This window comes from Myxocyprinus asiaticus, chromosome 25 (genome assembly GCF_019703515.2).
Source record: "Myxocyprinus asiaticus isolate MX2 ecotype Aquarium Trade chromosome 25, UBuf_Myxa_2, whole genome shotgun sequence".
NCBI classification, from domain to species: domain Eukaryota; kingdom Metazoa; phylum Chordata; class Actinopteri; order Cypriniformes; family Catostomidae; genus Myxocyprinus; species Myxocyprinus asiaticus.
The window spans coordinates 42,868,525-42,881,788 of NC_059368.1; the positions used below are offsets into that span (position 1 = coordinate 42,868,525).

Here is a 13,264-nt window from a genome sequence, read left to right on the forward strand (position 1 = left end):
ATGTTTTTGGTGGTGTGTCGAGATCCAGAAATTCTGGTCGAAGATTCAGAATTTTGTGTGCCACGTGGTGGGCACTCAGGTTTCGTTTTGCCCCAGACTTTGTGTTCTGGGCGATGGGGCGGTCATCGATGTGGGGGATGGCCATATATAGAACTGGGTTCTGACATGTGTGATGATCACCAGGCAAGTTATTTTGAGGGGTTGGAGGTCAGCTGGTGCACCCCCATATCCGGAGTGGTGCACGGAGGTGGGGAGGGTGGCAGCTTATGAGGAGGTATCATCGGGAAGACGGGGTGGCTTGGATAAGTTTGTTCGGAAATGAGGCCACCATGTCGCACACAAAATTCTGAACCGTCGACCAGAATTTCTGGATCTCGACACACCACCAAAAAACATGGGCCATGTCTCCACCCTCCGACTGGCATCTCCAGCAGGTGGGTGTGCCTTTAAGACCAAGCCTATACAGTCTAGAGGGTGTCCAATGAAATCTATGCAACATTTTGAATTGTATAAGACGCACCCTTGCATCTCTAGATGCAGACTTTAGGTTTTTAAGAATCTTAGCCCACACTCCTTCCTCCAATGCCAAGTTGAAATCATTCTTCCATACTCTCTTGAGAGAAGTTAAGGCTCCATCCCCCAGACTCGGAATTAACAGGGAGTAGTACACTGATGCCTCATGACCTTTTCCAAAAGCTGCAATCACCTCTCCCAAAGCATCTGCCTCCTTAGGAGGGGGGTGTGCTACTCCCAAAAATAGTACAAAGCAGTTGTAAATACCTATAAAACTGAGGTCTTGGGATCCTGAAATGTTGGACCAAGTTTTCAAACGATCTCAACACTCCACTTTCATGTAGGTTACCGAGTGTAGCAACCCCCCTCACAATCCACTCTGGCCAGCAGAAAGGGGACTTGCCAATACACAATCTTGGGTTCTGCCATATGCTCGAGGCAACATTTAAATAAGTGTCCAATTTAAACAATCTGGACACTTTAGTCCATACCGGGTGTAAATGCGAAATAACGGGGTGTAACTTAACTTTTCCGATTAGTTTGTTAGAGATGCTTTGTAATGGCGAAATAGGGGCAAGAACTGCCTGTTCAATAACAAACCAGGGAGGGTCTCTCTCAAATTGAAGTGACCAATGAGCCAAATGTCTGAGACTGAACACATAGGAATAAAACAAAATCTTGGGTAGGCCTAGCCCACCTTTGTCTATCGGCCTATGTAACTTCTTAAAATGCAATCTGGGACATTTACCATTCCAAATGAAGGATTTCGCTATGCTATCAAATTGCTTGAAATAAGAGAGGGGAACATCTACAGGGAGAGATTGTAGCAGTTAGTTAAATTTTGGAATACAATTCATTTTAATAACATTAACCTTCCCAATCATCAATAAATGTAATGAAGCCCACCTGCCCACATCACTCGAAAAGTTTTTTATTAAAGGGTCAAAATTAACACTAACTAAATCAGACAAATTTGCTGGGAATAAAATCCCCAAATACTTAATGCCCTGTTTGGGGGGCCTGGGTAGCTCAGTAGTAAAATATGCTGGCTATCACCCCTGGAGTTCGCTAGTTCGAATCCTAGGGCGTGCTGAGTGACTCCAGCCAGGTCTCCTAAGCAACCAAATTGGCCTGGTTGCTAGGGAGGGTAGAGTCACATGGGGTAACCTCCTCGTGGTCGCTATAATGTGGTTCATTCTCGGTGGGGCACGTGGTGAGTTAAGCGTGGTTGCCACGGTGGATGGTGTGAAGCCTCCACACGTGCTATATCTCTGTGGCAACACGCTCAACAAGCCATGTGATAAGATGCGCCGGTTGACAGTCTCAGGCGCGGAGGCATCTGGGATTCGTCCTCCGCCACCTGGACTGAGGCGAATCACTACGTGACCACGAGGACTTAGAGCGCATTGGGAATTGGGCATTCCAAATTGGTAGAAAAAGGACAAAAAAAAAAAAAAAGCCCTGTTTGGGCCACTGGAAGGTGCCCAGCTGGAAAGCCATTACTGGACAGTACGCTGTCAGTGCCAAAGCTTCGGATTTAGACCAATTGACTTTGTATCCTGAGAACTTGGAAAAGGAATTAATAATTCTGTGGAGGCAAGGCATAGATCTAGTAGGTTCAGAGACAAATAATAAAATATAATCTGCGTAAAGCAGAAGCTTATGCGCCACACCTCCTGCCACCACCCCTGGAAAATCCTCCTCCTTTCTTATCGCAGCTGCTAATGGTTCCAGGGTAAGACAGAACAATAATGGGGAAAAAGGGCAACCCTGCTGAGTGCCCCTATCCAGAGTAAAATAATCTGAAACGAATCCATTTGTTTGTACCGCTGCTACAGGGTGTCTATAATGTAACTTAATCCAACCAATAAATGTACTCCCGAACTCATACATTTCCAAAATCTTAAAGATAATCCCATTCTACCATATCAAATGCCTTTTCAGCGTCAAGTGAGATGGCAGCGACCGGAGACTGATCATTCGCTACTGACCACAAGATACTGATGAGACGCCTGATGTTACCAGAAGAGCTGCTGCCCCGAATAAACCCCACCTGATCTATATGTATAAGAGATGCCATAACTTTATTTAACCGGTTAGCCAAAATTTTTATATCTAGTTGGATCAGGGAGATTGGATGTTAATTTTATACTCGCTAGAATCTTTGTCCTTTTTAAGAATCAGACTGATCCGGGCTTGTGTCATGGTTGGAGGAAGCTTTCCATTCTTTAATGATTCAGTATAAAATTCTAACAAAAGTGGAGCCAGTTCTGTAGCATAGGATCTAAAAAAATTCTACGGCAAAACCATCTGGCCCCGGAGCCTTGCCAGTAGGTAGGGACTTAATTACCTCGTCAAGCTCCTCCAAGGTTATCTCAGAATCAAGAGAGTTTTTCTGCTCAGTCTTCAGTTTAGAAAGATCTGATGGTTCCACAAAGTTTCTAATATCTTCATCAGTAGACGAAGATGTGGAACTATAAAGATCAAGATAGAATTCTTTAAAAGCATTATTAATATCAATGGCTGAGGTAAAAATTTCACCACCAGCAGATTTCACTGACGGAATGATAGAAAGAGACTCTCTATGCTTTATATATATAGCCAAAAGCTTCCCTGCTTTGTCCCCCAACTCAAAGTATGACTGTCTTGCCCTGAATAACCAAAACTCCACTTTCTTCGACAAAATAGTATTATATCTGTATTTAAATCGGGTCAATTCTCTGAGGCCATCAGATGCCATACGGCGTTTCAGCTCTGCCTCTGCACTTTTAATATTTCCTTCCAACTCCACTAGTTCTCGCGCTTTGGATTTTTTGATGAATGAGGCATACTGTATAATCCGACCCTTAAGAACCGCCTTAAGTGCATCCCAAGCCACGCCCACAGAGGATACTGAGGACCAGTTGGTCTCCATATAAATACTGATTTCAGTCTTTAACATTTGTTGGAAATCAGGATTTTGCAAAAGGGATACATTAAGGCGCCAACTGTATGATTTCTTTTTCTCTATATGTGGCAACACCTCTAAACTCACCAGGGCGTGATCCGAGACTAAAATGTTTTCAATTGAGCAATCAACAACAGATGAAATGAGGGATTTGGATATCAAAAAAAAATCTATTCTAGAATAAATCTTATGGACTAATGAAAAAAATGTATAGACCCCACCAGATGGGTTCAAAAGTCTCCAAATATCTGTAAGACCAAGATTTTTACACATCCTGTGAAGTGTCAATGTTACTCTAGGGGGCTTACACACTTTTGCTTCACTATGATCAAGGACTGAATCCATCAAAAGATTAAAGTCTCCTCCCAAAATTATATCATGAGGGGTGCCAGTGGCTTGTAACATCCCTTCAAGATCTATAAAAAAGCCCTGATCATCAGCGTTAGGTGCGTAAATATTAGCCAAAATCAGACTTTGACCCTGAATTTCAGCTAAAACAATAATGACTCTTCCTAATTCATCATTAAACTGTTTGAGACATTTGAATTGTAAATGTTTATTTACCAATATAATGACTTCCTTGCTCTTACTTGAGCCAACACTAAAGAAAACATGTCCACCCCATATCTTCCCAAATTTTTCAGCTTCCTGCGGGGAAAGATGTGTTTCTTGAAGAAACACCCTATCATATTTCTTACGTTTAAGAATAACCTTCCTTCTTTTTATGGGGTGCCCCAACCCATTCACATTCCATGTGGAGAGAGATAGTACACTCATATTAACATTTGACATTTTGATATAATAGAAAAAATTAATTGTGTGCCAAAGACAAAATTATGAAGACCACATTTCAACATTAATGCAACAATAAAACCCCAAACTCCCCCCCCAAACAAAACAAACAGAAAAAAGAAAAATGTGCGCATTAACCCCGCGCATGACAGCACCAATCGGTGTCAATCCCTTTAAACTCAAAGAGTCCATGTACGCCTACAAGAGCCCCCTCGACATCTTTGCCATCGGATTGCTCAATTTTGCCTCACAAATTTGTAAGGCAAAATTACATAACATCAAATATTTTGTAAAACAAACCCCAGCCAATAGGCAGAATAAACACAAAGAATGTGTAGACTCATTCACAGAACTGTCTCGAAGGTGTGTTCCTTCACAAAACAAATTTGAGCCGATATAAAGCTGTTCAGTTTCCTCGGTCAGACAAACGAATCTTCAGTGAGCCAGCTGATGAGTGCAGCAGATGACATAATCATTCCAATGTCCCACGAAAATACTCCAGCCAACAGGAGGCATAAGCACAAGGAACTGACAGATTCATCCATAACTGTCCCGAAGTAGTGTTATTTAACAAAACAAGCTCTAACTTCTAGGCGGGACCAGCACAAAAGGAAACTAAACATGCATCCTGATTCCTCGGATGGTCAAGAGTCAATTCAATCGGAGCCCGCATAAAAGTATATCTCATGATTTACACAGTCCGCCAACTTTATAAAAGACATCCTTTGTGTGGGCATGTAGATATTTTGCGGTCATCCGTAATGTCTATTCTCAATCTGCCCGGGAACTTCATTGTAAAAGTGGTCTTTCATCAATGCAAAAGTTTCTTTAAGGAAAAGTGTTAATACACAAAACAAAACAAACTCCAACCACTTGGCGGAGCCAATGCAAAAAGAAACAAAAATGGCGCCTAGCTTCCTCCGAAAGCCAGAGTATGTACAGTGAGTCAATCCACTCACAAGAAAAACACCCAATGGTTACTCACCCATTGTTTCAATAAAAGACATTGCCTGATTGGGACATGTAAATACTTTGCTGCCATCCTTGGTGTTTATTCTCAGTCTGGCCGGAAACATCAGAGCAAAAGTGATCTTCTGCTGATGTAAGAGTTTCTTGCATTCCTTAAACCGATCGCGTTTCTCTCTTGTCGAGTTCGCAAAGTCCAGGAACAAGAAAATATTGTAATTCTTCCAAGAAAGCTTTCCTTTGCTCCTCGATGGCGCAACACGAGATCTTTATCAGATGATTTCAAAAATTTGGCCAGAACGATCTGGGCCAGGAGACTGCGAGCCAGGATTCTGTAAGTTCGCGCGATCTCCAGCTTGTGGCCTGTTATGTCAAGCAGACTCGGGAAAAGCTCCTCTAGGAATTTCACCATATCTCTGCCCTCCTCATGCTCAGGAATTCCAACAATTCAAATGTTATTCCTGCGGCTTCTATTCTCAAGATCTTCAAGCTTTTCAAGAACATGTTCCAAAACAACTTTGGTCGTGGGCGGATTAGCGGCTAATTCCCTCTCTGATACCTCCAAATAATCGATTCGTTTTTCAACATCTGTCACTCTTGTGACTAGCTCAGATCATTTTTTTTCCATCGCCGTAATCGATCGACGCATTACAGCGAGATCCTCCAAGTCCGCAAGTGGGGACGTAAGATTGATTCTGTGTATATATGTTTTGTTTTTCTGTGTTAATTTATGAGAATCAAAATAAATGTTCTCTCACTGCTTTTATTTTCAGCAAACTTAACATTTGTAAATATTTGTATGAACATAAAAAGATTCATCAACTAAGACATAAACTGAACAAGTTTCACAAATATGTGACTAACAGAAATGGAATAATGTGTCCCTGAACAAAGGGGGTGTCAAAATCAAAAGTAACAGTCAGTATCTGGTGTGGCCACCAGCTGCATTAAGTACTGCAGTGCATCTCCTCCTCATGGACTGCACCAGATTTGCCAGTTCTTGCTGTGAGATGTTACCCCACTCTTCCACCAAGGCACTTGCAAGTTCCCGGACATTTCTGGGGGGAATGGCCTTAGCCCTCACCCTCCGATCCAACAGGTCCCAGACGTGCTCAATGGGATTGAGATCCAGGCTATACGCTGGCCATGGCAGAACACTGACATTCCTGTCTTGCAGGAAATCACGCATAGAACGAGCAGTATGGCTGGTGGCATTGTCATGCTGGAGGGTCATGTCAGGATAAGCCTGCAGGAAGGGTACCACATGAGGGAGGAGGATGTCTTCCCTGTAATGCACAGCATTGAGATGACAACAAGCTCATTCCGATGATGCTGTGACACACCGCCCCAGACCATGACGGACCCTCCACCTTCAAATCGATCCCCCTCCAGAGTACAGGCTTCAGTATAACGCTCATTCCTTCGACGATAAATGCGAGTCCGACCATCACCCCTGGTGAGGCAAAACCGCGACTCGTCAGTGAAGATCACTTTTTGCCAGTCCTGTCTGGTCCAGCGAAGGTGGGTTTGTGCCCATAGGTGATGTTGTTGCCGGTGATGTCTGGTAAGGACCTGCCTTACAACAGGTCTACAAGCCCTCAGTCCAGCCTCTCTCAGCCTATTGCGGACAGTCTGAGCACTGATGGAGGGATTGTGCATTCCTGGTGTAACTCGGGCATTTGTTGTTGCCATCCTGTACCTGTCCCGCAGGTGTGATATTCGGATGTACCGATCCCGTGCAGGTGTTGTTACACATGGTCTGCCACTGTGAGGACAATCAGCTGTCCTTTCTGTCTCCCTGTAGTGCTGTCTTAGGCGTCTCACAGTACGGACATTGCAATTTATTGCCGTGGCCACATCTGCAGTCCTCATGCCTCCATGCAGCATGCATAAGGCACGTTCACGCAGATAAGCAGTGACCTGGGCATCTTTCTTTTGGTGTTTTTCAGAGTCAGTAGACAGGTCTCTTTAGTGAAACACAAAGTGAAACTCAAAGAAAAAGAAGTGTTGCAAATAAATGTATGCCAAAAATCTGTTGCAGATTAAAAAAGGATCTAAATTCTTGGGTTACAACATACATTGTTTTTTGCAATTAAATACAGCTTTGTCTTTTGCAATACTTTTTTATTTATTTTTATTTTTTATTTTTTGCAAATGTGTAAGGCATCATATTGTCTCCATACATCTTCCAGAGACTTTTGCATCCATTCAAGTAAACTTGCCTTTTTGGTACAACTGAATGCACGTTGGGTCGCCAGAGTCACAGACCTGGGTTCGTGTACTGTATTGAAACCAGCGAGTAATCCTGTTCTCATATTCAATGGAGAGCAGCATTTGGAAGTTCCATTTTCCTTCTAAGATTACATTTTTACTCCAGTGATGTTTAGGCAGTACCGCCGCTCCCTATACGCATATGCTTATGCAAGCACTGCAATCCTGGTGATCCAATACATATGCAGTGAATTCAATATGCACTGCAGCAAACCAATATTTAAAACCATTATATAATCATTTAAAGCAGTACATACAGACATTAACCAATGTAAAATCATTCTATCCATTGTATGTGAAAGCAATTTGATGCAGATTAAAGCAAACCAATATATAGTTCAGCAAACCAATGTATTTACTCCAGAACCAGTGATCAGACATAGAAACCAATACATGTTAGGTTCAATCAATGTAGGCTCTTGAAAACCAATAAGTGAGAACAGAAACCAATATATGTATAAATTATTCCAATATATTATGAACCGATGTATTTGTCTTGACAACCAGTAGACCTATACATATTTGCAGAATATGCATTCATTATTTCCTGAACGGCCCCTCATAAAAAATAACTAGCTTTACAACTCACTTTTGTCACTCCTCTGTGGACATTTCACCCAGAATCTGAAGCTCACATGTGCCCATATGTTCAAAAACACTTCCCACTTTAGCCACTGGGGACAGTAGTTAAAGTTTCGGTAAGAACAGACCGATTTTAGCTGAAGAACTTTTGACCTACAGTTGCCGAATTCACAGCGAGTTTCAACTGTTTCACCTGGTTCCATTTTTCAAGGGAAAATCTCTTACAACAGGATCTTCTACAAGTTTTTAATGATTTCCGATTTTCAGAGCACTAAACTGAGAGGTAGCTATCCAAAACACCTTGCAGTTTTCTCTAACCTGATCTTCAAATGCCCCATGACTCCCCAGCCAAGGTCCCTCCAATGAATCTCAGCTATTTCCATCACTAGATGCCACCTGTCACTAGTTTCAGGATGCAGGTGCTCACAGAGCAAGTAACGATTAACTTCACTGTTGTGAGAGATTTTTGCAATAACTTTTAAGCTACTAGTGTCAAGGTGTTTTTTGTGGATATATGAGGTCAGTTACCCCTCAAGTTCACGCAGGAGTCCCAGAGTAACAGCAGGTGGAGCTCAGCACATTAAAGTTGCAATATGTAATATATTTACTGTACTAAATCATAAAATTATCATAATATGTTATCAGAGATTTAGGAAACATGCTAAGTTGAAATACTGGCTTCTGCAAAAACAATGCTACAGCCAGTATATTCTACTTGAAATGTCTGTTCCAGGCCGGAAATTCTGTTTGTGTTTTGGCCTGTGTTTCTCGCTAACTGCCCATTTCCCAATAGTATTTCAACACCCCGGGTTGACAGTTGACCGGTTTGAAACAAGATAGCAGGAAACAGCACGCTGCAGCCATAGAAGCCAGCAATACATCTAGCTAACATTGACAGAGTTATAAAAAATCCAAATGATCTGGTTTATAATTTGAAAACAATAAAAACATTGAAAATGACAGTGTAAGGCTCGTCGCTTGCCATTGCCAGATTGCTCGTTCCTGTTGAACGTCCACAACCTGGCAACCCGCGTGAGCTTCGAGTCTGGGGAGGAGGGGGAGTGGGAGACAACGCTCTCCAATATTTTGAATTTGGGCTGCAGTACCCATTTTAAACGCTTGATGTCAATGTTACATATTGCTCCTTTAACTATGAACATGTTCCACTGACGTTTGACAACCATTGAACAAGTGACAAGTTTGACAAGTGAACACTAACATATATCAAGTACTATATATAAGTCTAACAAAAAATGTTTTGCTTAAAAAGTGTGCTTGTGCAATGGTTCATATAATACTGTGGTAATTTTGTAAATTGTTGTGTATTGTGCTGGCAAACAATGCTTTGATACATGCGCGAGCACGCGCCCACGCATGCACGCACATAATTTAAAATAAATATTGAAAAATTGTATAAAAATTTGTATACATTATTCAATTATATTTGTTAATGTTTTGAATGAAATTTATAAGCGTTTGCAGCAGGGCTTGTCTTTAACCTATTTTGGCTGCAACAGTATAATAGGTTCAACTGGGGTAACGGCGTCATCTAGTTACAAATCTCATCATAACAACACTTTCCAACATCTGTTTTGCGCTTTTCTCATACAGTGTCATAATACTCACAGTTGTCCATTGGGCTACAGATCTGTGCTGATGACTGGAAAAAGACTGTCCATTCAAACCCCCAAACACACCAGTAGAACGGTTAAAATAGGAGAATTATTAATAAAACGCATCTTACTGTGATTGGTCCATCCTGACAAGCGCTGAGAAAAGCAACAAGTGCTGATGACAATGGTATGTGCTGGCCATGTGCTGCTTCAGTAGCGGTCAGGACAATAATTTACACCTCAAAAATAATAATGACAACATGAATTAGACATATAAGAATAGCGAAGAATTAAAATAGGAGAATAGAAACTCATCGTACCTGACCAATTAGATGTCAGCATTCTAGTGGGGCGGGGCGATTCTTCTGATTTGCCTCAAAGTTTCACTGATGGCAGCCGTTAATTAGCGCTGATTTCTTTTTTTAACGGAAGTTCAATTAAATTACGTTTATTTTACTAATTTAAAACGAGGATACGGCATGTAAACGTGTCAGGTTTACATCCTGTTGTTTTAAGGAGAATGGCGGAGAAATGTACCTCATGTTATGAAGGTAAAATCCCAGGTTATACACACGTTAATGTGCGGACTGTATTAACATACACTTAATTCATTGTATACTATAATCATCATCACTACTATATTTACTACATTAAACTAAATACAACTTTAATAAACTTCACACTTTTACCGATCATTGAGGTAAATGGTATTCTAGCAAGGGCTGATAACGGTTACTAAAAAAGTACTTTGCTTATATCTTGGTGCTTTGATATACATTGACATTTTCTATCTGTAGAAATTACATTCACACATTTTTAAATATGACATGAGTGTCCAAAAGTTTTAGGGTCACTGTATACCACGCTGTTTTCAATGTACTTCAAAGTGTACAGTGGCATTTCCATGGTTCATGTCTAAGAACATGCACTTTTTGTTAGTGAAACAAGTCATCTGCGGATGCTTGTTTCACTCAGTAGTTTATTATGATATTAGCTTTAATAAATGTCTGTGGTTAATGGCTGTATGATGGAATTATTTCCCAAATGATCAACAGACAGATTTTATAAGTTAACTGTAAAGTTAATTATTAATAACTTTAGGCTGCTAAATGGTATTCTGTTGCTATGAATGATACCTCAAATCATGCAGCTTTTTGAGAGCTGAGCGTTCTATCAGATTTGCGATTTTTCACCTGGTGGACGATAGAACATGGTGAAATAATCCCATAGACTCATCACATTAATTATTATAATGAATTAGATTATAGTGAGTTCAGCAGTAATAATATATTAATGAATTGTTGTATGATGTGTGTAGGAGCGGTGAGCTGGTATATGCGAGTGTGCAGACTGGCTGTAGCTGTGGCTCTTATTAAGATCAGACCATCAGGAGGTGTCAGACTCTTTACTCAGTCTCTGGCCAACAGACTCAAACAGCAGGACCAAAACTGGAGAACTAAAGCTCAAGATCTTCATGAAGATTTATTGCGTCTCAGACAAGAGCTGCTGCTCACACGCTCACTGCTGAAGACCAGCGCTGGTGCAGAACAAGGTACGGATTTATCTGCATGTGTATTAGACACCAGAAGAACTGAGATTTTACACAGAAATTTTCATTTACATTTAAAGAACCCATGAAGTGGCTTGACAAATGCCATTTCTTCTGTATTTTCTGTTGAAATAGGAAGTTGGGGACATATCTATAGGCTAGTCATTTTGGTAAATAACTAATAGCCTTAAGTTTACAACATAGCCGTGAAGTTAATATTGCAAAGAGGTCCTTATAATATCTGGAGCTTTCTATCCATTAGCATTCCCATTCACCACAATGGCAGCTGCTCAGATGGTGCATGCAGTACCTGGAAGTAAATAACATGCATGCTGCCATCTCTGCTCATCTGCTCTGCTCAGTTCTGAGGTTTTTTTTTTTTTTTTGAGCCAATTACCTTGCCTTAAATGCCATGTGACTAATCACTCTTGAGCTGCAGGAAAATGATGTCATAACAATGCTGATTTGCTGTTGGCACCACAAAAACACACAGTCCCAAACTTTATTATTTTTTTTATTATTTATTATTAATGCAAGGATGCCAGGTTTACAGAGTAATACAAAGACAAAAAACAAACAAACAAACTATGGATTCCATCAATAATTAAACGAATAACATTGGATGACATTGAAAGCAGAAAGAAAATAAATAAGCAAAAGGAAAAGATAAATAACTAAACAAATAGCGCTGTCTGCATTAATGCATGCAATTAATTTAAAATGTTTAACGTGTTAAATTTTCTTAATCTCGATTGAGGCATGTACCAATTCGACATTAGATTCTGATATTTTATTTAGCTCCGTGTGAGTTAACACTGTTAGAGGATGGGGCCTTTGCGATGTGTTTAGTGGGGACATTACACTCACTCACACAACAGTGAGTCCGTACCAATGATCAAGTGCTGGAGATGGAACCTCTTATAAAACTAACAACCCTATCTCATGAAAATTCGTACATAATTTACAAGTTGGCAGATATTATTTTCACCCAAAACCTGGTGCAAATAGTGTCAGATACTATTTGCACCCATATTTAAATACTAACAGTGTGTTTATTGTATTTTAGAGTCCCACATACACACTACATTAACATTTACCTCTAAACCTAACCTTACCTTAGAAAAAATAACCTTGGTTTTACTACAGAAACCATGATATCACCATGGTATTTTTATTTTTTTGTAAATCTACAGTAACCACATTATTAACGATGGTTACTATATTGCCATCGTAATATTGTACTAACATGGTTAATAGCATGAAATCTATGGTTTCTGCCAAAAAACATGTTTACTACAATATTAGTAATACGTGATGCAGTGTACACAAATGATGTTGAGCTGCGGGAACGAGTGCGATCGAAAGACTCTGCCTCCAGATCAAATCCTTCTCTGCACTCCTTGACATTGACTGTAACCAAATTATTGAGATGAAATCAACATTTATGTTCATTTTTATCTATTATTATTATTATTATTATTATTAGAAGTAGTATTAAAGGAAATATTAAGAGTGGAATCAGGAAATTGGATGGATGGGGGGAGGTGGGATGAGTGGGACAAAACGTGGATTCGAACTGTGGGCGACAGGACAACTGTACCATCTTTACGCCACACACCACTGCAGCTACAACTTTTGTTTTTTTTTTTGTTTTGCTCCCAATTTGGAATGCCCAATTCCCAATGTACTTTTAAATCCTCGTGGTCGCGTAGTGATCCGCCTCAGTCTGGGTGGCGGAGGACGAATCCCAGTTGCCTCCGCATCTGAGACCGTCAACCCGCGCATCTTATCATGTGGCTTGTTGAGTGCGTTGCCATAGAGACATGGCGCGTGTGGAGGCTTCACACCATCCACTGCGGCAACCACGCTCAACTCACCACGCACCCCACCGAGAACGAACCACATTATAGCGATCACGAGGAGGTTACCCCATGTGACTCTACCCTCCCTAGCAACCGGGCCAATTTGGTTGCTTAGGAGGCCTGGCTGGAGTCACTCAGCACACCCTGGGATTCGATCTAGCGAACTAAC

The 13,264-nt window shown here is 40.9% G+C and overlaps 1 protein-coding gene across 1 annotated transcript in view; it reads left to right on the plus strand.

Annotated features, from left to right (window-relative positions):
- Positions 1-10,204: 10,204 nt before the first annotated feature.
- Positions 10,205-13,264, plus strand: part of mei4 (meiosis-specific, MEI4 homolog (S. cerevisiae)) — a 48,683-nt gene continuing 45,623 nt past the window's right edge. The window contains exons 1-2 of the mRNA XM_051655086.1: positions 10,205-10,235; positions 11,003-11,236. Of these exons, the coding sequence (XP_051511046.1) occupies positions 10,205-10,235; positions 11,003-11,236 (265 nt within the window). The remainder of the gene's footprint in view (positions 10,236-11,002; positions 11,237-13,264) is intronic.